Source organism: Calypte anna, chromosome 4A, assembly GCF_003957555.1.
Source record: "Calypte anna isolate BGI_N300 chromosome 4A, bCalAnn1_v1.p, whole genome shotgun sequence".
NCBI lineage: Eukaryota > Metazoa > Chordata > Aves > Apodiformes > Trochilidae > Calypte > Calypte anna.
Genome location: NC_044248.1, coordinates 735869 through 760504, shown reverse-complemented (window position 1 = coordinate 760504; position 24636 = coordinate 735869). Strand labels below are relative to the sequence as shown.

Genomic DNA, 24636 nt, shown 5'->3' with positions numbered 1-24636 from the left:
GAGCTGCTGCTTCCCTAACTCTCCTCCATCTGGCTGCCCATGTACACACACCTGTAGCACACATATATTTAGGGCTGGTTTTTATTAGATATTTTTACCAGCTTGATGTTCACATCCAGCCTGAAGGAGTGTCACAAGGCACTTGCTTACCTAAGCATCACAAAGGTGGAATGTTTGCAGCCTAAACCAGAGCACTGCAAACAGGATCCAAGTTACAACATGCAGGTACTATCCAGTGCAGCAATGCAACCAGTTGCAGAGAGACAGATAAAGATACTTTAAATGCTAGATTGCATAAAAATTGCATTCCAGTCCTCATAAGCTGCTTGGACTAGTGTCACCTCTCTTCCCAGCAGCCACAGAGTCCAGCTCTCCTATTTACCTGAGCCCTTCCACATACCAGCCTGCATTACTTCCCCTGGCAGGATTATTCTGACAAGTCACTGGTGACACAGCTGAGAAAACACATTTGCTGACTTCACCCTCTTCATGCTGTCTGGTTCACCCTGTGCCCCACAGCAGGTTGATTTGGGTTATTTCAAGTACTGTATTTAATTACCATGGCCATTTTGCAGCTACCATCCCCAGCAGGGGACACTGAGAAGCATTCAGGTACACGCTGGTACCACCTAACTCTGGGGATGCTCTTTCTGTCCCTCTCACCCAGGTTCCTGCAGTCCTTTTCACCTCTGAGTAGGAGCTTCTCCCCACTCGTTATTTCAGAGCTGTCTGTCAGAATCCCAGCTCCCTGAGCAGAGGGGATGGGTCCCCCGTGTTGGTTCTGGGGGCAGGGGAGGTGTGTGAGGAGGTGGGGGGATTGCAGAGCACTTACCGGTCTGTCTGCAGGACGTGGATCAGGTGCTCCATGGCCTGCACACCCACCTCCAGACGGTATTTCTAGAAAAACATTAACTGAGTACTTAATGCCCTTGCCCCAGAGCCCCAGCAAGGCTTCCCCAGCGTCCCCGCACCAGGAGGAGCCTGCGTGGCTCTCCAGGAGCGGTGCTCACCTTGGACAAGGCTTTCAGAGCCCGCACAGCGTCCCGCCGGTCATCCAGCAGCGTGGAAGAGGCCACCCGGTGGCACAGCTTCTGGATCTGGGGAGGGACGAGACCCGTGTGAGGGGACAGCGGGAGGGTGACAGCCACAGCGGGAGGCCGCCGGCAGCCCCGCACACACCCCGCAACTCCCTGCGCCCGGCAGGAAGGTCCCGGAGCAGCCGGCACCCCCGGCCGGACCGGGCAGCCCAGGGGGCACGGCCGACAGACCGCCCCAGCCGGCGGGCCCTACCCGAGCCCGGGGCTCACCCAGGGACGGGAACCCCGCGGTGCGCATCAGGGACCCGCACCCGGGGGAGGCGGCACCGGGGCCGCTCCCGCGGCTGTCCCCGCAGAGGCCCCCGCCCCGCCGGGCCCCGCCGAGCCGCCCGGCGGCCCGCTCACCGTCTCTGCGCCGGAGGGTTGCATGCCGGCGGTGGGGCCGCCCATGACGCCCCGTAAGAAGTTCATGGCGGCGGGGAGCGGCGGGGCCGGGGGAGCGGCGGGGCCGGGGGAGCGGGGGAGCGGCGGGGCCCGGGTCACCGGCACCGCAGACACGGAAGCGGCCACCGCGCATGCGCCGCCACGTGGCACAGACGTGGCCGCCGCGAGAGCGGGGCGGGGCCAGCACAGAGCCACGCCCCCTGCCCGGCCACGCCCAGAGGCGCCCGTGGGCAGAGCCGGTAATTAGCGCTCTGTTAATGAGGGGCAGCATCTCCTCCCGCCCCGAAACCCGCTCAGGCCGAGGCTGCAGAGCGGAGCGCTGCCCCTGCCCAGCTTCCCACATAAAGGGCACGAGGGCCCCAGCCTTCCCCCAGCTGGAGAAGGCAGTGACGTTCTCAGCTCAGCCCCGCGGCTCACACCGCACACGTACCCGGTGCTCCAACACCCAGCGTGTTCCCCCATCGCAACACACACCAGGAACCAATGCCTCACTCTGAAGATACAACGCAGGCATCACGGAACAGGCAGGTTTTTGTTTGACAGCACTTCTGGGAACGCCAGGAGTCACACCTGAGCACCTCCCGTGACACCCTGAGCACGCAGCACACCTGCACTGCATTCCCGCAGCACTCCCAAGCCGTGGCTCACCCGCCCTGCAGCCTCCCTCTTGAAAGAAATCGTTTGGGGGTTGGTTCGTTTGACTGTTTTCTGTTTGTTTTCCTTTTTAAGAGGACAAGGGGTTTTTCTCGTAACGGCAAAGGGCTCCGGATTCTGCAGGGTTTAGGAAAGGCTCCCAAGGGGATGGGTTAAAGCTCTTACCTTCTGCGACCGGTACCGGAGCTGCCCAGGAACGCTCGAGCTGGGCAGCGGGAGAGCCTGGCCCCGCACCCAGAGGCAAACCAGACCAGAACCAGGGGTTCTCTCCAGAACAGGAGCTCTTTATTTCAAAGCTTTGGACCCGCACAGCCAGCCCAGGCAGGGCAGTGCCCTGAGTGAGAAGGGTGCTGGGTGCCCCCGCGCCTCAGAGCCCCGTTACTCCCAAAGGCACCTCGGGAACACGATGCGCTCCAGGGCCCGGTTCTGTTACCGCGGATGGGACCATTCGATACCGGCCTCGCAGTCATGACCGAGAGCTCAGCAGCCTGCGGACACCCCCGGGAGCTCTGAGCCGGGACATCAGGCCCCGCTCGGTACCGGGGACACCCCCGGACACGGCCACCGCTTCCCGGGCTGCCCTCACCGCGCCGCTCCGGTACAGACGAGACCCAGAGCTGCGAGGAGAGAACCGCACAGTCCCGGCGTGCTGCCGGTACCGAGACCGCTCCCCGCGTACCGTGCCCTCTGCCCCCCAGAGCCTCCGCTCCCCTCCCAGCCCGCGGGAAAAGCGCGCCGAGTGCTGACGTCACCGCCGACGTCACCGCGGTTGGGGGCGGTGATTGGCGGAGCGCCCTCCGGAGACAATGCGGGTGGCGCAGGCGCACGCGCGTTGCCCCGCCCCTTCCCTGCCCCGCCCCCGCGCTCCGCGCAGGCGCGCGCAGCAGGCAGGCTGAGGCACGCGCGCACGGCCGCCCCGCCCCCGCCCGGCCCGGACACCGCCGATCCCCGCACCCCGCACCCCGCACCCCCAGGCACCGCGGGCACACCCGTGTCCCGCAGACACCCCGCAGCAGGACCTTGGGGGGGACGGCCCCGGCCTCATCGCACGGATTCCTTTCGCTAGGTGAGCGGTGTCCGTGTGGGGGGGTAAGGCCCCGCCGCCCTGAGGCGAGGGGAGGGGAGGGGGGGGAGGGTGTGTGAGGGGGGCGCTTAACGGCGGCGGGGAGCGCCCCGGGACCCGCTTTGCCCTTGGCCGCCCGGCCCGGGCCTCACCCGGGGTGCGGGGAGCGGAGGTGCGGGGGGATGTGCGGGGGGGGCTTTTGTTCGGCGTCACCTTGGCGGCGATCGCTGTTCCGCCTCGCCCCGGGCGGCGGGAGGAGCCCCAGGGGAAGGGTCCCCTCACCCGCCGCCTCCGGGCGTTCCGCGGGCCCTGCCTCAGGCATCGCCTCCCGGAGGCCTCCGGAGGTATGCGGGCTGGGGCATGTGCGGGATGCAGCCCCCGGGCCCCGCTGGTGCTGCAGAGGCTGCTCCGGGGCTGGGTGAGCCCTGCGGTCCCTGAGGAATCGGTGGTGCGGCGGGATCGGTGCTGCAGGAGCTCCCCCGGCTCTGCGGGCCTCGCCTTTCTCCGCTCCCGCCTTCCCCCCGCACAGCCTGAGCTCAGCGGTTTTCACAGGGAACATGGCCGAGGTTCTTGCAAGCACCTTCTCTGCTCCAGGCCTGGGTGCCCTCAGCAGATCTTCTCAGAGCTTTGTCTTCTGAGTTGCCTGCCGTGTTCTCAGGCTTCTGCTCCCCAGAACCTCGGAGGGCTGAGGGCATTGCAGGTCCCGGGCAATGCGCAGGAGCATCCCCAAGACAAAGCTTTTAAATCCCCTGGTGAGCTGGGTGACTCTGGATCTCGAGCTTTGTGCCAAGCACTACTACAAGAAAGACCTGAGGCAGTGCAGAAGCAGAGAATAAGAGATAATTGCTTGATTCCCACCAGAAAGGCTTAAGACAGCCATGTATTTTTTGTTACTGTGGCCTTCCATGGGGGTCCAGCAGTTCCTGACCCCTCTGTTATGTTCTAGGCAGTTCAGGCTCCCTGTGCAAATGTTCTGCTTTGTTAGAGAAAGAAGTGTCAGGATACTCAGGGTGGGTTTGCTCTGCTGAGAAACAGGCTAAGTTCTGTTGTTGCTTGCTCAGTTCTTGTGCAGGTAGTTTACTTCTTCACAGCCTGTTTGTGTAAAGCCAGCACAGCCTTCTCTGATCCGTAATGAGATGAAGGAGGATGAGTGGAAAGATATCCTCTTAGGAAGCATCTATTTTTTGTAGAAAGCACTCTCTGCTGTCTCAGATGTCTCAGGTTTGGTTTTTTGTTTGTTGTGGGGTTTTTTTAGTTTCTGTGATGGACACTTTTAATAGAGAAGTGGCAGAATAAATCTCAGTGACCAGGTTACAGGAGATGGCTGCTGTGCTGTGTGGACTTCACGTGCAGGGAGATGGAGCTCAGGCTGCTGCCTGCACCCAGGTTCTAGGAGCAGAACTGCCAGTGGGCACAGGCTTGGTGCAGAGACTGACAAACTGGTATTGTTTTCTTCTCCGGGGTTAATTCATCATTAACGAGGCACTCTGGGTTCATTGTGATTTTAACTATGCCTGCAGGGCTGTGCCTGCCCCAGGAAAGCCTTTTCATTCCTAGGGATTCTTTCCTGGTGTAGCTGGGGTGTAAGAGACCCAATCTTTTATCATTTTAAATGTTCTGATAACGTTCCAGTTGGCAGATGTGGGCTCTGAGTGTGGAGCTGTGATCTGTATCATGCATTTTATTGTTAGCAGAATAAAATCTTTTCTGTGATAGTGAGCTTGAACTGAAGGCAGAATGGGCTGCCCATCCAGCCTGCCTATCCACCAGTGTTCCTCTGAATGAGAAGATTTCCTTGTGGAGCTGAGGGCTCAAACTGCACTCGTACTCTCACACCTAAATAGTTCTTTTACAGTGCTGAAGATGCACTGAGGGAACGAGGTATCCTAACACTTAGTGTGGAATCTGAGTCCTCCTGCTCACTGCAGTGGTTGTGACTCTGTATGTCACTTCCTCTGAGAGGGTTTGACAAGTGAAGCAATGTGTTGCAACTCAAGGAACATGTGGAAAGATTAATATGTCAGACTAGTAAGTGTATCTGTTGAGATACCAGACAAAAGTCAGGGAAGCTGTGCCTGGGTGATGACAGAGGGAGGTGCAGTGGCTTCCCCAGAGCTGTGGCCATGAGGTGCAGCTCCTTTGGTGGTGCTGATGGTTCCCTCCTCAGTCAGATGCCTGGGATACAGGGGGCTGCTGAGCTCCTCTCAGAAATCAGAACACCAGCCCTGTGGGACAGCTTGATCTGCAAAAACTGAGGCTGTGCCTTGGGGCTCAGCCAGTTGGGGTTGTAGCAGAGTAGGTGGAGATGATGAAGTGAAAGGATGTAGGCAGATTTCACAGGGTTGCTGGCCCTCCCTTGGGGATGGAGGGTGAGCTCAGTGCTTACCTTGCTCGGGGTCACAGAGAGGAGGTGGTTTCAGTACTGAACTGCCTGTATTAGGACTTGAAATTGCTCATGCAGGTTTTAAATTTTTCTTGCACTCCATGCTGACTTTACTTTGCCATGGAGTAACCTGCCAGTCCTTGCAGGGCTGTACAACAGATGCCCTGGCCTGTGCCAGCTGGACTCTCTCATCACCGTGGGGATTTTATCTTTATTCAAGGTGTGGTTGCTCACACAATGTGTTGCAGTCGGGGGGATCTCAGTGTCATGGGCTGCTGTAGCAGGCACACTCCCTGAGCCATCATTTCCTTGTCTGCAGTGGGAAACACAATCTAGAAGTGGTAATCTGCAGTCTGGAGAAACCTGTCCAAGACTGAAAGCTGCTCTCCTTTTCTGTTTTCCCCTAGCTCCTGTGGTGTGCCCCAGGACTTCGGGGTGTCTGGTTGCTGTGTGGGGAGCATCTTTCTGATTCACAGGAGCATTTTTCCAAACTCTCTTTTCAGTTTAGGTGATGCATTAAATCATATCAGAGAGTTGGGCACTGTTTACAGACCTGTGGATTTAAGAACAAGCCATGCTGTTGCAGGTTTATGCAAAGCTGTAGGTCAGTGCCTGTGTGTCCTTAGTCACAGAAGAACTGTTCAGAGGAGGGAATTTGCTTGTCAAATGTGACCAAGTATTTTCCTTGCTTGTAATTTCTAGTAAAACAAGTAGTGAGGCCTGAATTTCCCTCACAAAACTTTGTCCTGAGGAGGTTACTTTCAAGTGCAGATGACACTTTATTGAGCTTCTTTCAGAACTCACTTAAAAATTTTCTATTTGTGAAGCAGAATTAGTGAAGCATCCAGGCATGACTCTGAGGTCTGTCTTGAAATAGGATGGGGATGTACCATGTTTTGAAGTACCTCTTTCAGCAGAACCAAACACTGTGCCGAAATCTATTGTCTGGATACCTAAACTTGAACGTGTACACCACCATTCTGTACTTATCATCTCCTCAGGTAACTTAACTCCTGTCACAGGGGACTGCTCACACTTCCTTTTTGTACCAGGTAAGGGAAAGAATAATGAGAAAGTGTACATATATTTAGAGGAAAAAAAGGCTTTTTTAATGGAGAGCTGCTTGTCCATCAAGTTGCAGTGTACACATCTGGCTATTCAGCATGTAGTGGCCTCCCATGCTTCCTCAGAAACAAACTGCTGCTGTGCAGGGTGGTGGGTGAAACTTTGTTTTATTTTTGTATTGTTTTTTATTTAGTGTAAGGGACAACAAACACAGTATAATAAAGTTTTATGTGTAAAGATCATTACAGACTGCATGAGCTTGCATGCTATTAGTTCAGTGTGGATTTGAGAAATGATTATACCAGTGGGTTCCCAGGTACCTGAGTGCAGTTGTCCTAATGTGAGCTGTACCTCATCCAGTGAGCCCTTAACAGCTCCATCTCATCACCAGGGCTGACTTCTGGCTTTATTTCTCACAGCCAGCATTTGTTATCCTGGGCCACTGAGCTGCTTTTGCAGCTGAGGGAAATCTGTAGTGCTGCTGTACCAGAGCCTGGCTGTGTGGCCGAGGTGTTGTCACAAAGTTCACTTGCTGTTTATTTCAGCCTTGCCCTGCAGCTGCCCTTGGGTTTGCTCTTGGGGGGAATCTCCCTTCTGCTTTTGTTCATTTGCTTATCTTGGCATGCAGATAACAGGTAGTCCCTTCCTGGGCTAGCTCTCCCACTGGCTTCGTGTACTTGAAGGAAGCAAATATGGTGATAACTCAAGATAGGAACTGGGTTGTTTGAGGTGGGGGTGACAAGATTATCCAGTCCCACCTGTAGGCTGGAGCTGATGTGAAGTTGTTATGAACTTGGATCAGTCCAGGCTGCAGAAGTGTCACACTGGTGGCTGTGCATGTGCCCTCTGGGTCCTTCCCATTGGGCCTTTCCTCAGGGAAAGGGATTCCATGTGTCCTGTGAGTCCATTATGAAAATGCCTTCTTATGAGTCAGAGACCTGAACAGTTCATTAAGTCTCTGCTACCCCTGCTGAGACCTCTGGAGAGAACAGTGGAAGGGAATGACACTGAGACAGGTGAAGAATTGTACTGAGACATGCTGTAAATGCAGTGATGCTGTGGTGCAGGTCTGAAGTGTGAACACAGATGAAAGGCACTCATCTCTGACCATCTAAGCCAACATCTGCCTCAGGTCAGTGGGGAGGAACTGGCAGTGTGGGATCACTGCCTGCTTGCCTGCCTCAGACTTTCTGAAAGGTTTCAGCAGCCTTTCCTGAAACAGCTCCCAGTGAAGAGAAGATCCAGTGTGATAGAGATCTGCTGCAGTGCAATGACTTGTCACAGATTAGCACGTTTTGTACCCAGAGGCATTTCCAGTGTTCCTGTGGTATGCCTGCAATTTGTTAACATAGGTACTTTGCTTGTTGCTTCATCCATAGGAAGGAGTGCTGGCTATCATCTGCTTTTTAATAGGTTCTTGGAAAACAAAATTCTGGTGCTCTGTCCATGTGCATTCTCACAAGTGCTTGTGGTAAAGATTGCACCACCAGTTTTGTGTTCATTGCCTGCTTGTGGGGCAGGGGATAAACCTGTAGAAACTGAGGTCTGTGTTCTTTTAGGGTTGGTTTCTAAGGAAAAACCCCACATTGCTGTAGTATGAGTCATGTTAGGAAGATCCCCAAATGGTACAAATCTCATTTCTTTCTTTGGAGGTTCCCACTGGGAACGTGCACAGGGCTCCAGCATTTGTATTCTCAACATTAGGGTTTGGGTCTGATGATGAAAATTGCTGCCCAGGGGACATAACTGATACTGTGTTTAAGAGTCTTGGAAGGTTATAATGAAAATTTTGGATAATAAATATCCATAATAAAATTTCATTTTAAATTTTCTGATAAAATAGATTTTCTGATGTCTTGTTTTCAAGTCCAAAACTTGTATTTTGGGGATTGTTCCCATTCACATAATTGTTTCAATTCTAAAATCACTGTGGTTATCCTTCTGTGGGGAAGCTGTGATCTATAAGGGGTTTCTTCAAACTAACATGAATGGTTTTAATTACAGCTCTTGACACTGTGTACCAAAGAAATGGTGATGGAGAAGCCCAGTCCCCTGCTGGTCGGGCGGGAGTTCGTGAGGCAGTACTACACCCTGCTAAATAAAGCTCCTGACTTCTTGCACAGGTAACTCTGTCACACACGGGGGGGCTGGTGTTGGGCAGCAGTCTGTACTGTTCATTAGAAATCAGAAAACATTCATTTTTTTGTATGGTTGGACAAGCACCTGGCTAACCTTCTGGCTCTTGGAAAATTATTTCATCTTACTAAAAACTCTTTGGGCTTTACTGCAGTAGGTTGTGGTCCACTGTTTAAGTGGTACTCTGAATGTGTTTCTTCCTTCTTGTTTTATTGTTTTATCCCCCCCCCTCCCTTTTCTTTTTTTCTTGTTTTTGATGGCTGCTTACAGCACACCACATAAGATTTTGCATTTCCACGTCTGAACTTGGAGCAGCATGGACTTGTGATAAATAAAGGCACAAGCAGCTTTGCCAGTGTATAAAAGCAATCACTGCTTAGGTTGTTCCTGTCTCAGAGCTTGACATAAGGTGGATGGTGAGAAATTGGACTGTTTGATTGAATAGAAGTTGGAGCTCTCAGGTGGCTTGCCTAAAAGTTCAGTCTTTGAATAATGCCTCTTTTCATCTAGAGCACTGAGGCTGGGAAAATGAATGGTGTAATTTTTACTTGAATCACTGAACCACTGTAGAACCGTGTTGTTTCTGTGTTTAAAAATGTTTTTAAGGTTTCTGGACAATATATTCCAGGTTTTCCTAATCTCTGTTGAGTAATCTCACAGAAGTGGAAAGCAGGAGTTTCAGGCACTGCAGAATTTTTCCTGCCCCCAGAACTTCAGCAGATGAGTCAGATCTGGACAACCTGTCCATGTCACCCCAGTCTGTCCTCAGTCCCTCTCATGCCCAGGTGCTTTCCGCAGCCTGTGACAGGACCTCACCTTGGGGTGCCCTTTGGAGGCACCCCTTCTGCACAGCTCTCAGCAGCCTTGTTTATCCATTCACCCATTGCCTGGAAGGGTCAGGCAGTTGAAATGCTCTCAAACGGGTGTGACTGTGCCAATTTTTCAAGGCATCAATTCCCTTGTGAGCAAATGGGGCAGTGGGGATCCTGCTGTTTCCTCCTGTGACCAGCAGGGTCGGTTTTGAATGATGGAACAGCCCAAGTTAGTGAGGCAAGGTTCTTCATTTTGCTCTGAAAACTGGAAGCTGTCTGCATGAGCAAACAGACAGTTTAGAGGGATGATTAGGCCATGTTTCACAGGTTAATACCAAAGGCAGAGGGAGGACTGGATTGGTTCTGTGGTGAGATTGACTTTGCCTTTCCTCACACTGATTCTCAGTGGCAGTTACGTTGTACAGAGGGGTAAAACCACCAGTGCTTCAAACTTGCAGTTGAAAATAGCCCTTGATTTTGTTCCCAAGAGCATTAGCATGTAATGATAGTGACTGTAACCTTGGCAGGATTTGGGGGGGGTGTTTTGATTTAAGAAGCAAACTTCTGTTGATATGTTTTTCCTTCTTAACTGCTTCAGTGCTGCTCCAGGTTTGCCCTCTCTCCTGCTTTCCCTTGGCATGGCAGCATCACTGCCACTGCACCCACGCTCAAAGGTGATGTGGGAGCATTGTGGAGCTGTGTCCCTGGTACATTTGGGAGGCTCCCTCAGTGCTCTGTAGGAGGTACCAGACACTCCAAAAGCACTTTGCTAATGCACTGAGCTCTGTAGCATCTGGATAAAATACTGGTTGGATTTGTTTCTGTTTTTTCCCAGCACTGACCTTTACATCTCTTCAACTTGCAGGTTTTATGGCAGGAATTCTTCTTATGTCCACGGGGGACTGGATGCCAGTGGGAAACCCCAGGAAGCAGTGTATGGCCAAGCTGTGAGTATCACAACCAGGCTGCAGGCCTCAGTCATGTTCAGAGCTTGCCAGATAGAGCACTCTTGTTCTTTACCAGTTACTTTGATTTTCTTTTCTGGTAAATAATGTGTTGTGGTTCTGTCCCCTCTTCAGAGGCAGAGAGGAATTTGTTAGCTTGAGTTACTTTATTTAATGGTTGCTGCTTTTAACTGTGACTTGTGTTTAATGCATCAGCTTTGTGTCTGGGCTGTATAAAATATACATAGGGGAAAACAAAAACAAGAGGACCTGTTAGACTTGCCCGGTTGATGTATCTTAGTTCAGTGAGAAGTAGTTCCTTGCTAAAGGGGCTTTGATCTTTGAGTTACATGGAATTCTGTGTTTGGAATTGTGACACTTGGGTACCTGGCAGATGTGTAAAAGGTTGGAGTTTTTGTTTAAACACAAGGTAAATCCCATCTCTCTCACATGCCCTTTAAAAAATCAAAGCAGAAAGCCTTAGAGTAGGCTTTGTGTGTTGTAATGCAGCTGGAAAAGTTGGATAGCAAGTTGTACACTCTGTCTCCTCTGAGAAGTACTTGAATCCCAGTGGGAAACTGCAGACTAGAAGTTAAGTGAGCACAGGTAGCTTGTTCTCAGCACTTCTGCAGTTGCCTTTCTGAGCTTCAGTGGGGTGATGTGTGTGGGTGTGTCTGACCATGTCTGTCTCTGCAGGAGATCCACAAGAAGGTGATGTCCCTGCAGTTCAGTGAGTGCCACACCAAGATCCGTCACGTGGACGCCCACGCCACGCTGAGCGACGGCGTGGTGGTGCAGGTCATGGGGGAGCTGTCCAACAATGGGCAGCCCATGAGGAAGTTCATGCAGACCTTTGTGCTTGCCCCAGAGGTAAGTGTGTGCAGAATTGTGTTTCACTCCAAGTAATGGTGATGGAAACCTGGGCTGGAGCTGCTCTTTGTCTGATGGGGGCAAAAGATGCAAATATGGCTTTTTAGAGTGAGTGCACTGTCCCCATCCTGGGCTCTTCTGTGTCCTGAGACTTGAAGCATTGGGGGAGTAACCTAAAGCAAATTGGAGCTTGCATTTAGGAGCTGCCATTGGCACAAATAAATTAAAAAATAAAGTTGAGCTCTACAGATCAAGTCTCCAGTGTAGTTCTGCACTCTCCAAGCCTGCTGGGACGTGAGTGTGAGTTGATGCTGCCCAAGTTCCTGCTCAGAATTCTCTCTTAATGAGAGCAGAGCTGTGTAAGGCTGAAGGGTGTCTTGTGTGCTTTCCACTTCTCTCCCCAGCTTCATTAGAGACTGTAATTCCTTGGTAAAACTGAGGGACTTTGAGTTCATTTAGAACCTGTCATTTTTGGTTTTTACAGGGTTCTGTTCCAAACAAGTTCTATGTCCATAATGATATCTTCAGATATGAAGATGAAGTATTTGGGGATTCAGAAGGAGAGCTTGATGAAGGTGAGAAGAACTGTACATTCTTTGTCTTGTTCTCCTAGCATGCGTGCAGAGCTTTCAGAAGCATCTAAAAGAGATGGAAAGGCAGGAACTGCACTGCATTTGTGTGGAGTGCAGTGGTTTGGGAGGGGCCTGAGGCTGTAAGGGACTGTAAGTTATGTTGCTGGGTCTGCCTGCTGGTCCCAAACATTCTGTACATTGAAGGCTGGGGTGTAGAACCTTACTTCTTGAAGGGCTGAACTGTCTGAGACTGGCAGAGAATGGAAATAATGAGCAATAGTACAGCTGCTGCCACTGGTTTCATCAGGAAGACTTGATTTTCTGAGCAGTTGAATTTTGGGGTAAATTGAATATTTTAAGTTGAATTTTTAGTGATTTGAAGAAAATATATAATTAGGTTTTCAAATATGAGATGTAATTGGCTGCTCTATCATTCAGTAATTAATTTCTGCTCAGGGGATGAACTGAACCTGGGTGTTTGTGTTTTCCCCCTCTGCTGACTGAAGCAGAGCAAATCAGAGTGCAGCCAGAATGTGTGTACCTGTGCTCACTGGGTCATTTCTGGAATTTTTTCATCTCAGTTCTGTGGAACAGAGCATCTTAGGCAGCTCTCCTTGTATTTCAGGTTACTTTTCTTAGTTTTGGATACCAAGATTTATGAGCTAATAATGCAATCTGTCTCCTTTACTACCACCACAAGAAAAGCATCTGCTGCTTTACAAGACCCTTGAACCCTCCTCCCAGAACTTCCTAGCAGCCATACATCTGCAGTTTCTCTTTTTTGTGAAAATATTAAGAAATAAAACCTCTTAGATGAGCAGAAGGGTCATCTCACAGTTAATTCTGCCTTATTTTGTTGATGAACTTTATTTTGACTACTACTTGTTCCATATGCTTTTATTTTAAGCGTGGCTTGTGTAAGCTTGCTGAGATCTTTAAGGAAGGTTTGGGATTTTTTTTTTTGTCAGAGTCTGAAGAAGAGGTGGAAGAGGAGCAGGAGGAAAGACAGCCATCACCTGAACCAGCACAAGAGAATGCAAGCAGTACTTACTATGAAAACCATCCTGTCACGTAAGAATCCAGTTTATTGTATGAAATTGGTTTTTTTGTTTGTATGCTTTTGCATAAAAATGACAGAATTGGTTTGGCTTTGGGTGCTGGATGTGATTTAACAGGTTTAGGAAATCCTAACCTTGTGTTTCTTGGAAACATTGCTTCCTGAATGGAGGGAAGAAGTGGGGGGATGTTCTTTTGTGTGTTATTTTTCCTCTGGTTTCACACATGAGGTGACAAGGTAGTAGCCCTGTTTGGCTGCACACTTACTGGAGCCTTTGGGTTATGTTTTATAAACTTCCAACAGTGAGTTGATAGATTGCAATCTGTGTGAGCAGATGAGATGTCAAAGGGGTGGTCAGGGGTACCTCACTCAAATTGGGGAAGTCCTGGAAACTGAGAGAAAGGCCTCTTTTGAGAAGCTGCTGTGGATGGTCTCTGTCATGAGTGTCCTAAGATACAAGCAAGGTTAAAGCAAAAAGTTTCCTTACCACTTTTAAGAAAACCACGTTTTGCTAAAAGAGCAAACAAAGAAAACCAAAACCCTACAAAGCAACCAAGGCACCCAAACCCTGGGCTTTTTTTAAAGTTTTTAATCCCTAAAGTGATAAAGTCAGGTGGTTATATGTCTGATTCTCTGCAGAGAATTGTAGAAGCTGTCACTGCTGCAGCAGTGACTCTGTGTGCAGCTCACGGGGTGCAGCTTCCCTTCACAGTGTTGTACATGGAGGTTCCATAGGGCACCAACTGAAAACACAGTTCAAGTCCAGCCCTTCCCATAGCACAGCTTATAAAATGCATGAAATACAAAGCACTGGAGAAGCTGCATAAAACATGTTTGGTTATTGTAGCAATGGGATAGAGGAGGCATTAGAAGAATCATCTCATGAACCTGAGCCTGAACTGGAGTCGGAAACAAAAAACGAGGAGCTGAAAACTGAAACAGAAGAAAAGACCCTTGAGGAGCTAGAAGAGAAATCTCCATCTCCACCTCCTGTAGAACCTGTTTCTCTACCACAAGAACCTCCAAAGGTCAGTTAAAAGTTGTATTTGTGCTTTGAGGTGCAGGTGGTAAACCAGAAAATTGGATTTAAGCTTTTTTGAGTGGCCAGAGCAGGCACCCCTTCTCAGTGTCATGCTTATAAACAGCTAGGCTTGAACCCAGAGCTTGTAAAAATGTGGACTTTAGTCAAAAAAGGAATGAATATTGTTTTAATATTGCTGCTTGAGTCACCTATCATTAATTTAATGCTCTGCTTGTAAAGTGTGTGTGTGAGGGTTTATGTAGGGGCAAACCTTTTTAAATGTGGAGTTAACATGTTAAGAAAACACCTCAAGCTACCACCAACAAAACTCTCACACCATGGGGACCACTGCTCTCTTGGACAAAGGTGTAATGCATGGGCACTTGCTCAGAGGCAGGCAGCAGAGGTTCCTCAGCAGTGTGGGGGCACTGCCTGTCTCCTTTAGAGGCAGGATGCCCTCAGACCACAGAGCACATTGCTGTGGTGTCATCTGGGACACTCAGGTCCCTAGAAATAGCTGATGGGAACTGGTGAAAGCTGGAGAGAGGTCTATTTCTAGCTCCAGTCTGCCTCCTCTATCTTTTTTTTATCCAATGATTTTTCTTGCTTTTGTGTTTTTTACTTCTACCTTCTGGCATCCACTTCCTTTCTTTGTGCAAAAGACACGTAACCCAACAGGGTTTTCAGTCCTAGATTTGGTTACCTGATGGGAAGCAGAGATCTGGGTGGTGACAGTGGGCACAGGACACACTTGCTCCACACTGCTGGAGTCCACACAGGGCTAGAACTGCAACTTCTGCTGTATCCTCGTTGTAATGCTTGCACAACAATTATTTAAGAGATATGAACCAAAAGTGTGTTTTCAGCAGCCAAGTTTCCCTGTAGGAATGTCAGTGGTTTGCCATGATTAGTAGCCTAGGTTTGTTGCATTTCCTGCAGGCTTTCTCTTGGGCTTCAGTGACCAGTAAAAACCTGCCTCCTAGTGGTACTGTTTCTTCCTCTGGAATTCCACCCCATGTTAAAGCACCAGTCTCACAGGTAACCCATCTGTGAACGCCTTGGATTGTCTCATTACTTCTGCAAACTGCTTCAGTTTTTTTAAATTAACAGATTGATTTGTTTGACTTAAATTGCACAAGTCAATTGTGTCTTAAATGTGAATGCTCTCACTTTCTTGTGGCAAGCAAAGGCACTTACACACAACAGGTGTAAATTTGGGTGATGGTGATGTTAAAACCTGCTCATATGGAAACAGAAAATCACTTCTGAAAGTTTTGACCTATCTTTAATGGGATATGGTTTGATTTACAAGGGAAAAAAAACCAAAAAACCAAGAAAACACCAACTCCCCCCAAAATGTTAGTTTTCTAAAGTGTGTCTGAAAGGGAAGGGGTGTTTCATTGGCAGAAGTGAAAAGGGAAAGCACCATTTCTGAGAAGGTGCAAAATGGCCTTATAAGGCTAACATCTACAAATACATGCTGGATTTCAGTAGCCATTTATCATAAACCCTGTACCAACTTATGACTGTGTGAGGAATGGAAGGATTCACATTTCTTTGCCAGGGCAGTGCTGTTTTCCCATTTCTAGGTTGACTGTGTGAGAAGGGGAAGGAGGAAGGAAGGTTTGACCGGGTGACAGCTGATGTCCTGCAGGTGCCAGGCTGGTGTCAGGCAGTCTGGGGCTCTCAGGTTCTCACAACAGAACACGTGTGCTTATCCCCTCCTGCTGATGCTGTACCAGTGTGCTGTGTGTCCTGGCAGCTCATCCCCAGCCTTTAAACCACAGCAGTTCTCAGCTGAGCAGTTGTGCTATTGCAGCTGTTAGCACTGGGGGTTTATTCTCTGTTGTTTTACTGCTGGAGAGGAACCTGTCTAGGATTGCCCTTCAGCCATCTGCATGTTGAAAAGAAAACAGAAAAAAAAAGCAAAACAAACCAGCAACAGAAAACCACCGTGTTGTGTGGTGTTGCTTCTGGTCTGACAGGGCTGTCAGGGAAATCAGATCCTGGCTATGTAATGAGTTGGGAAGCCTGTCTGTCTATCAGCTTCAACATGGCTCTCAGCATTTAGTTGGTATTTGAGCTGTAAAAACTGTGGCTTTTCTAGTACAGAGTAATTTTTCCTTATGCAAAACCAAAATTGGTTTTGAGTTATTTGGAGTAGAGAGGGTGTTTTTTCATAGTATGGCTGCACACAGCTTGTCAGGCTTTCTGCCTCTTACAGTGTTTTTGCTCTGAAGTTGTGTTTGGATAATTCTCTGTGGAAGTTTCTGAGCAATACTGAAGTGGTGAGAATTGGAACTCTCCACTCTTCTGGAGACAGAATTAGTCAGTTCTTGGCTCCTTTCCTTGTCCACTTTTCAGACCTGGCACACAGAAAGCTGGAGGAAAATTACCTAAACAATATCCAAGGGGTTACAGATCAGGAGCAGCTTTTTCCTGTTTCCTTGGATCCATTAATACCAGATGCTCTGTGTGTAAATTAGGACATCAGACTGCACAGGTGGGTGGTAGGTGGCTCTGTTGGGGTGCTGATGTAGCCAGCAGCAGTGATGTTACAAAGCAGCAGGTAACTTCCTCCCCTCCTTCCTCTCTTCCTCTGCATCACTCCAGTGTTTCCCCCATCTTTGATCAAGCTAAAGGCTCTGTCCTCTTACCTCAGAGCCCCTCAAAGACCTTACAAAGCACAGCTGTGGGGTTAAACAGGTCAGCATTTACTGCTCCTCTTCTTGTGTGATGCCCAACCAGCCTGCCCCTGCTGATAAATCAAGCATTCTCTTCATAGGATTTCCAGCTCTTCTGACCTTTCATTTGCATTTTCAGGCCAGGTGTGGCAGGGAGGTAGGCAGGGTGCTCCCTCAACCTTCTCTCCTGGCTTGGAAACGGTGAGTTCAGGGAAGATCTCCTGACAGGCATTCTCTCACCCCCTAAATCAGTTTGGACTCCAGATAGGCTCCTCCATAATGTAAAGCACCTCTGTGGAAATGATGGATGAGTGCCTTTAGGAAGCTGTGTGGTCCACATTGACTTCAGAGACAGTGCAGTAGCTCCCTGAGGTGTGCATCCAAGCTAGCCACAGGAATTCTGGTGAGATGCTGTGGGCTTTTTCTTGTTTTTCATGTCAGGTATGGTTTCTTTCTTGTTTGGTTGCTTGGCCACTGGTTCTTTGCATGCTCTTCGATTGTGGCAGGTGTCTCACTGTAGAGAAACCTTTAAGCCATGTAAGGTATCAAAACCAGAGGCTGGTACCAGGGCTGGTGCAGCTTTTTTCTCTTTTGCTCTCTCTTTTCCTCTGTTTTCCTCCTGTGGCAGTGCCAGAGAGCATGGAAGCAGTCTCCCTCTGCCAAGAGGGGTGGTACTGATGGGAAAGCAATGAATGAGATCAGAGGTTTGTTTTTTGGGTAGACAGTTGGACTCCATGATCTACTGAGACCCCTTCCAGCCCTTAACATTTTGTGATTCTGTGGTATTTGTGTGATAGGTGAGAAGTCCAGTGAAGTGCAAAGCAAGCAGGGCAAAGTGAAGTGGTATTTGGGATTTTATAGAAGGACACCAGTGACACCCAGTGAAACTCTGTTGTGGCTGACAGAAGGGCTGAGTGTTTAAGCCAGAGGTGTCTATGAAACAGGGGTCTGCATGCATTGTGCTTTGCTTTTGAGGTATAATTTGTGCTGCAGTAAAGGTGTGTGAGCAGAAGATGGCAGGGGAGCCCCAGTGACCTATCAGGAGGTATAAAGAAAGGAGATTTAACATGAGGACTGATTTTAGCTTATTCTTGGAACTGAAAAAGTGGCCCTAGAAGAGCTGGAAGGACAAGCTAATGCCTAGCTGAGTAGAGCACAAGTGACAAGAGGACTGAAACATTCATTTGGTGTGGTCTGCTTACCTCTGTCAAGTACTCTGGCTGGTGGAACCATCATCTGTCTTCAGTCCTTAGAGGAAAATAAGGGCCACGTAACATAAACTCCTTAGCAGCAGTCTGGGCCTCGAGCTGTGTCCTTCCTCAGAGGCTGGTGTTATTCTTTATGCTCCCAAGGATAATTTTGTTCTTCTAAGATAAGAAACCAGCACAGTAGCACAGATAATGGAATTCTAAAAATATTGGGAATCACTTCAGCAACCAAGAGGCTACTTAGAAGTACTTTTTATTATTGTCTCATTTTCTCAAATTATCTTTAAGGGGTTTTTTGCAAAAAGTGGATTAGGGATTTAATTCCTGAGAATATGAAGGGTGCACTTCTGTCATCATAGTCTTGACATCAGGAAAGCTGGAGAATATCCTCAGTCTGTAGAAACTGTCATTTTGGGTGGCTTTATTGTATCAGAAATACTTACTACACTTCTGAGGACTTCTGGTTTTTCTCCTCTTTTTGAGAGTTTCCATGTTGTTGTTCTGCATTCAGGGAAAAGAACCCCGGAGGGACTCAGGAAAGGTGCTTTGTTCATCTCAGACTGCCTTCTAGTCCTCGAGGTTTGAGCTTGGCAGGAGGGAGCTGTACCTGATGGCTGTGGGGCTTTCAGTCAGGCTGAGGGATTCTTGACTCCTGAAGCGTTGGGGTCTCAGTGCCTGGTCAAACATGGGGAATTCACCTTAGCTCTGCTCTGGGGAGGTGTTTGCTTTGCACCTTTAGCAGAGATAACTGAACACTGCAGTCCTGGATTGGTACAGAGGAATTTATAGAGGTGAAAAAGACGTTTTCCCAAACACACTGACATGGATGTACATCCTCTGGAGTTAGTTTTGTGCATGCCACTTAGCTATGTCTTGTGTTATGGGATTTTTTGTGGTTTGATGAGTTTTGGTTTTACTTTTTACCAGACCAACATTTAACAATGCACCTTCTCCTCCTGTTTTAGCCAAGAGTTGAAACTAAACCTGAAGCTCAGTCTCAGCCTCCTCGTGTACGTGAGCAGCGTCCCAGGGAAAGACCAGGATTCCCCCCCCGAGGACCCCGCCCAGGTAAGGAGGATCAGTCAGCTGCTGGGTGATGAGAGGTGTCTGGTGGTGGGTCCTGTCTGAGCCTGGGACTGTGTTCAGCTGATGATGAACTCTCTGTCCCTACTGCATTCAGCTCGAAAGGGGGGAGTAGGATTTGGAGTGCCAGCAGGTGATGAGTTGTTGCAAAGATAAATTGGGCATTATTTCCAAGCTTCTGTTTTGCTGAAATATTGTTTTAATAGGCCACTTGTTTACATGCCTGAGTACTTCTCCTGTGGCTTGATGCAGTTCTGAAAAGCTGGCCTGGAATCTGAATGTTTTTTTCCATGTCTTAATTTTGCTGAACCTTGCGAGCCAGAGCTCTTCAAATACCTGTTGTTGCTCTTTGTTTTGGAAGAAAACCTTCCCACTGTGTCCACCCCAGTCAGTGAATAATTTTATGCATATTTTTCCATCTTGTGTAAAATACCATTCTCATTTTGGCTCCCTCTTGTTTGTCTTAGTTTATGAGCATCCAGCTCTCTGTTTTCCTACTCATACAGAGTAAAGAAAAAAAAAAGCTACAATAAGTTCTGGTGAAGGTTTTCAGTCAGCTTGGTGTAAATGGGCTTGAGGGGGGAGCAGAGAGAGAGGGGTTCACACCTCTGCTGTGATACTTCAGGAACAAAAGGGGTGACAGTGCTGTCACACCAAGAGGCAGGTAATGATTTAGGAGGGAGATCCTGAGGGAGAGGTTATTGTGCTAAGTGTGCTGGTGCTCCAGTTGAGCTGGGGAGGACTTGGGGAGCTCTCACCTGTGTTTGGGGCAAAATGGTGGCAGATGGAAGCCAGAAGAGGTGACTGGAAAACATTGTGTGTATGTGGGCACCAAAGTAAGTAACTGCTGCTGGGCCCAGGAATTGCTTGGTTTACTTAACCTAGCCAAGGAAACCAGACAAAAAGAAAATACTTGGTGGGGTTATCACAAACTTGTCAGGACCGTGTAAAGAGGAAGAATGAATCCTCCCTGGTGTGTCTGCTAAGCACAGTGTCTCTGCCTTCTGTCTGTCACCACAGGGAGAGGGGACATGGAGCAGAACGAGTCGGATAACCGCCGGATAATCCGCTACCCAGACAGCCACCAGCTCTTTGTGGGGAACTTGCCACATGACATCGACGAGAGTGAGCTGAAGGAGTTCTTCATGAGTAAGTAGCAGTGCCAGCTCCGGGGCTGAGAACAAACACTGTGATGCAGAGTCCTAGACTGTTCACTTAGAGCCACCCTGGGCAACTTGCAGGTGGTGTAGCACAGCTGTCTGGAACAAGCTGGCTCTGGTGTTTGGGATAATGTTGCTTTTCCCTTGTGTTTTCCTAGGCTTTGGAAACGTGGTAGAACTTCGCATAAATACCAAGGGAGTGGGAGGAAAACTGCCTAATTTTGGTTTCGTGGTGTTTGACGATTCTGAGCCGGTCCAGAGAATTTTAGTTGCAAAAGTAAGTATTGTCCTGGAGTAGCCTGCAAAGGATGTGCTGAGTGCTCAGGCCCTGAGCAGTGTGGGCCATCCCTGTCTGCACTGCTGTTGTTTCTAACAGTCGCTCATGAACAGCAGCTGTAAGACAACTGTAGTTCTGCCACACTCACTCCCCCAGGAGTGCTCTGTAGCTTGTGGAAGCCGTGCCAGCCCTCCTCAAACCATGTCACACCAAATTCAGGGTGTCTGTACCTCTGCACATAGGCATCACTGGGAGCACAACCCTTACTTTAAGAGATCCTTTAAGCTGAAAGTCGAGTATATAACATGTTGAAGGACCTCACATGGATCTCTGCATTCAGCTTCCTGGGGCAGAGGAAAAGGAGCGAGGTTATTTGTGGTTGTGACTTGAGGAACTGGAGAGGAGGAGGCAGCAGTTTTCATGTCTAGTAGACCTGCTAGAGCAATTCTTCAGGAGCTTTACCCCTGAAGCAAAAGGGCTAAAGCCAGCAGTGAAGAGGCTAAAGACAACCCTGCCTGAATTGAGAAAGACATTTGAATTCCTTGCATGCCAAAGAAATGTCAAAATGCTGTTCCCTTCACCGAGGGCCCCAGGGCGGGGGTTGTGTGCTCCTTAACCCGCACTTGTTGTCCTTTGCATGCGAGTGAAGGCGTGTGGAGAAGGGGGTGTTTCTCGTGCTGGTACTAACCTGTGCCCTGAACACTTTTCCCTGTAAGCCCATAATGTTCCGGGGTGAGGTGCGCTTGAACGTAGAAGAGAAAAAAACGAGAGCGGCTCGTGAGCGCGAGACCCGAGGCGGAGGAGGCGAGGACCGTAGGGACCTTCGTCGCAGTGATAGAGGCCCCGGGGGTCCCCGTGGAATAGTGGGTGGTGGCATGATGCGAGAGCGTGATGGAAGAGGACCCCCCCCCAGGGGTGGCATGGCACAGAAGCTGGGCTCCGGCCGAGGGACTGGGCAGATGGAAGGCCGCTTCACCGGACAGCGCCGCTGAGCCTCCGCTGCGGGCAGCCGGCCTGGGCAGGGGTACACTATCCATCGTGTTTGCATTCTTGTTAATTTTTTTTGGCTTTGGAATGTGACACAGCCCTTCTGATCATTTCTTTGATGTGAAAGCATCCTTTGGTTTCCGGTTTAAATTGAGGTGGACGTTCTTTCCCAGTTTCACAACAGGAGTTACGCTGTTAATTTATAAATGTAGACTTGGAGAATTGAGGAATGAAAAAAAAAAAAAAAAAAAAAAAAAAAACAAAACAAAAACAACCAAAAAAAAAAAAAGACCGGTTAACTATCTGCAACAGAAGTGAACTAAAGGACATGCCCAGTAGAATTCAGGTCCTTTCAGTCAAAAACCCTCTGCTGCACATTTTGTGTAAGTGTTACGGTTCTGCCTATTCCTGATGGAAACACAAATTGTGCAATTCGTGCAATTGGAGAAGTTGCTTTTTTTTTTTTTTCCTTCTTAGAACACTCTGCTCCAAACAAACTCGTGTTTACGCACTCATCAAAATGCACTAATGGGTACTCTGAACTCATTTGTATTGACATCTGCAGGAGGCTGCGGAGGGAAAATCCTTCATCCTCTTACTCAGACAGAGTAGCTTGTGAAACGATGCGGGCATCTGATCTGCTTGCTGTGACCAACATGTACACACACAGACCTTAACGAGACTACACCTTGACTGCAGGAGGAATCCATTTAGATGTAAACAGAACCCAGAGTTTCAAACTCATAGCAAACAAGTACACAACAAGTTTGATAGCTCACGTCAGGTTTTTCTGTCAGCCCCTCTTCAGTCCAGGGATGGCTGCTCAACACACTGCTCCTTCCCCTCCCCTCGGTCAGCATTGTACAGTGGAATTTGTCTTGACTGTATTTGAGTTCTCTGGTAATGTAATAAGCATGATGGTGCCTTCTATGAATACATCATTCCAGTCTTGCTGGTGATTCTGTACAGTATAGTGTATGAATTACTGTGCCGCAGAGCCGACTGGCTGCAAAGCATTTAAAGGAAGTAATTGAAAAATTGTATTAAAAAAAAAAAAAACACAACCAAAAAAATTGCAGTATCTTTCAATCAGTAAACGTTGCTCAAGTTATCATCCTCCTTGCTCTTCAGTTAACAAGTTCGCCTGTTTTTTTGCAGAGGGGGGAAGGGAGGAAGAAAGCATCCAAGTAGTCTCCAGGTTGTCTCTGCTCTTTGATCAGTGTCAAAGTTACAGGAAACGGAGCTGAAATCTCTCTTGGGTGTGAATTTCAGAAGGCAGAATGGTGAACACTTGTGGCCAGCTGGCGATGGGTAGAACTGAGCATCCTGTGTGAGGGTGAGCTGATCAAACGAGGATACTGCAATTTTCAGAGAATGAAAGCAGCAGGTCCCAAGTACTCGCGTTTTCCAGTTGCGCTTTTTGAAAAACTGATTTTGCACATGACCCTCAAGCTGGCACTTGTGTGGCTTCAGACTGAAGGGTAGAAAGGAGACGTGCTCTCCCTGGGGCTCAGAGGTGTTTCCAGGGGATGCTCTGGAGTGCATCCCCAGGAGCTGTCTCTGCAGCAGGCAGTGCAGCTCAGCCCAAGGCCAGGGCGTGCTGTGGGCTGACAGTGGGGGGAGTTCGTGGGCACCTCTGTGGGAAAGCACAGCCACCTGAAGCTGCTCCTGAGTGTAGGAGACCTCAAACAAAGTAATGGCAATTTCAGACAGAAGCAAAGAGGGCACTGTAGCAGTCTGTGTCTGGGTGATGCAATCATTTGCTGGGACCCAGTCTGATGGTGTCCGTTTTTCTGACCCGTTAGGCCCAGGGAAGTGGCATCTGACTCCAGGTCTTCTCTGTTCCATGGTAAGTCTTGCACTACGTTCATACACTTAGGTTTGTTTTTTTTTCTGGGGCACATTTCTAGGAGTTTCCATTTCCAGATTCCAGTTTTTCAGTGAAGGTCTTGCATTTTCAGCTGTTACCCAGAAATCTGTAGTACTTGAACTGCTCGCCACACACCACCATCACTTGGGTTTGAAGCCTTTGGACAGATTGCTGGCAGCAGTTTGCCACCAGTGTGCTTGCTGTAGCCTGTTTTGGTTTTTTTTTCCCTTTTGTGCTGTGGTGTTTTGCCACCACCTCACTGGTTTGTGTGGCAAATAGCAGTGGGAGTGATTTCCACAACAAATGGAATATTCGCAAGAGCTACTGAGCCATTCTGTTTTCTGGCTTGCTTCTTGTTGAAGCGAGATGACCAACCCTTGGAACATCATCTGGAGAAGTTTACATGGTGACAGCTCACCTGCTGTGCTGTGGACTCGAGGTGTTCTCAACCCTCTCAATAGTACCTCTTGGAGCAAAGGAAGGGTTCCCTGACCATTACTGTTCATTGCTGATTTGTGGATGGTGGGAGTGTTTTGTCATTACGGTTCTATTTCAACAAACTTGGCTGCCCATCTTGGCTTGAGTAGCTATACCAGACAGTGGATCACCATCTTCATTGCTGTAACGTGTCAAGCATTATATGCTAGTAGATTCTAGTTTAAATGTTGCAGGTGGAAAGTATTTTTACTTTTTAAGTTTCCATTCTGACTGTGTTTTGACTAAACATACCAATAAACTACTGATGTCTGCAGCATTTATCCATGTCCCTAATTCTCTTGAATGCAGGTCTCTGGAGAACACTGCTCCAACCCTTGCTCCACAGAAAATGCTCTTTTAAGACAATTCAAAGGCCGGCCAGGCCTTGGTCCTGGTCCTTGGTGCAGGTCAGTCCCCTCTGTCTGGCAGCTCCTCACCTTGGGGTGCACATAGCCCAGGGGAAGGACAGGAGCTCCTCTGGAATGGGTCCCAGGTGGCATTCCTCTGCCTGCCCCAGGCTGTCAGGGATGTGTAACACAGCTGAAGCCACCACAGTGACAGAGCTGGGAGCAACGTGAGCTGCCCTGAACAAACCAACTGGAGTTACTGTCAACTTTAGTGTCACTTTCCTTGATGCTGGAGAATTGGTTGTTGTACTGCAAGATAATCCTTGTTTTTTCCCTTCCTGTGTTCAGTGGCATTGCCAGTTGCCAGCAGTTACCCCAAAGGGTTGCTGAAAGGGTTATTCTTGTACTGCATGGAGGTAAATTGTGCTTGAGTCACAGAATCTATGGAGCTGTAGTTGGGGTGAAGTTCCTGGTAGCTGCTCTTT

At 48.9% G+C, this 24636-nt stretch overlaps 2 protein-coding genes across 4 annotated transcripts in view; one reads left to right on the top strand and one right to left on the bottom strand.

Moving 5' to 3' along the window:
* USO1 (USO1 vesicle transport factor) overlaps nucleotides 1-1581 on the bottom strand; it is a 29940-nt gene extending 28359 nt beyond the window's left edge. Inside the window, 3 exon segments of the mRNA XM_030449667.1 lie at nucleotides 833-897; nucleotides 1011-1097; nucleotides 1443-1581. Coding sequence (XP_030305527.1) covers nucleotides 833-897; nucleotides 1011-1097; nucleotides 1443-1508 — 218 coding nt within the window. The 5' untranslated portion in view covers nucleotides 1509-1581.
* A 1417-nt stretch (nucleotides 1582-2998) lies between these two features.
* G3BP2 (G3BP stress granule assembly factor 2) lies at nucleotides 2999-24078 on the top strand. 3 transcript variants are annotated; one of them, XM_030449687.1, is made up of 12 exons: nucleotides 2999-3201; nucleotides 8651-8769; nucleotides 10460-10541; nucleotides 11235-11408; nucleotides 11893-11983; nucleotides 12949-13051; nucleotides 13885-14065; nucleotides 14998-15096; nucleotides 18916-19018; nucleotides 20054-20182; nucleotides 20352-20470; nucleotides 21187-24078. In XM_030449687.1, exons 2-12 carry the CDS (start codon nucleotides 8675-8677, stop codon nucleotides 21460-21462), a joined length of 1452 nt encoding a protein of 483 aa, XP_030305547.1. In that variant the 5' UTR covers nucleotides 2999-3201; nucleotides 8651-8674; the 3' UTR covers nucleotides 21463-24078. The 3 variants fall into 3 exon arrangements, with proteins under 3 accessions (XP_030305547.1, XP_030305550.1, XP_030305549.1); XM_030449690.1 differs by having other exon boundaries at nucleotides 3073-3201; nucleotides 22023-24078; XM_030449689.1 differs by lacking the exon at nucleotides 14998-15096 and having other exon boundaries at nucleotides 3073-3201; nucleotides 21187-21716.
* Nucleotides 24079-24636: the final 558 nt, after the last annotated feature.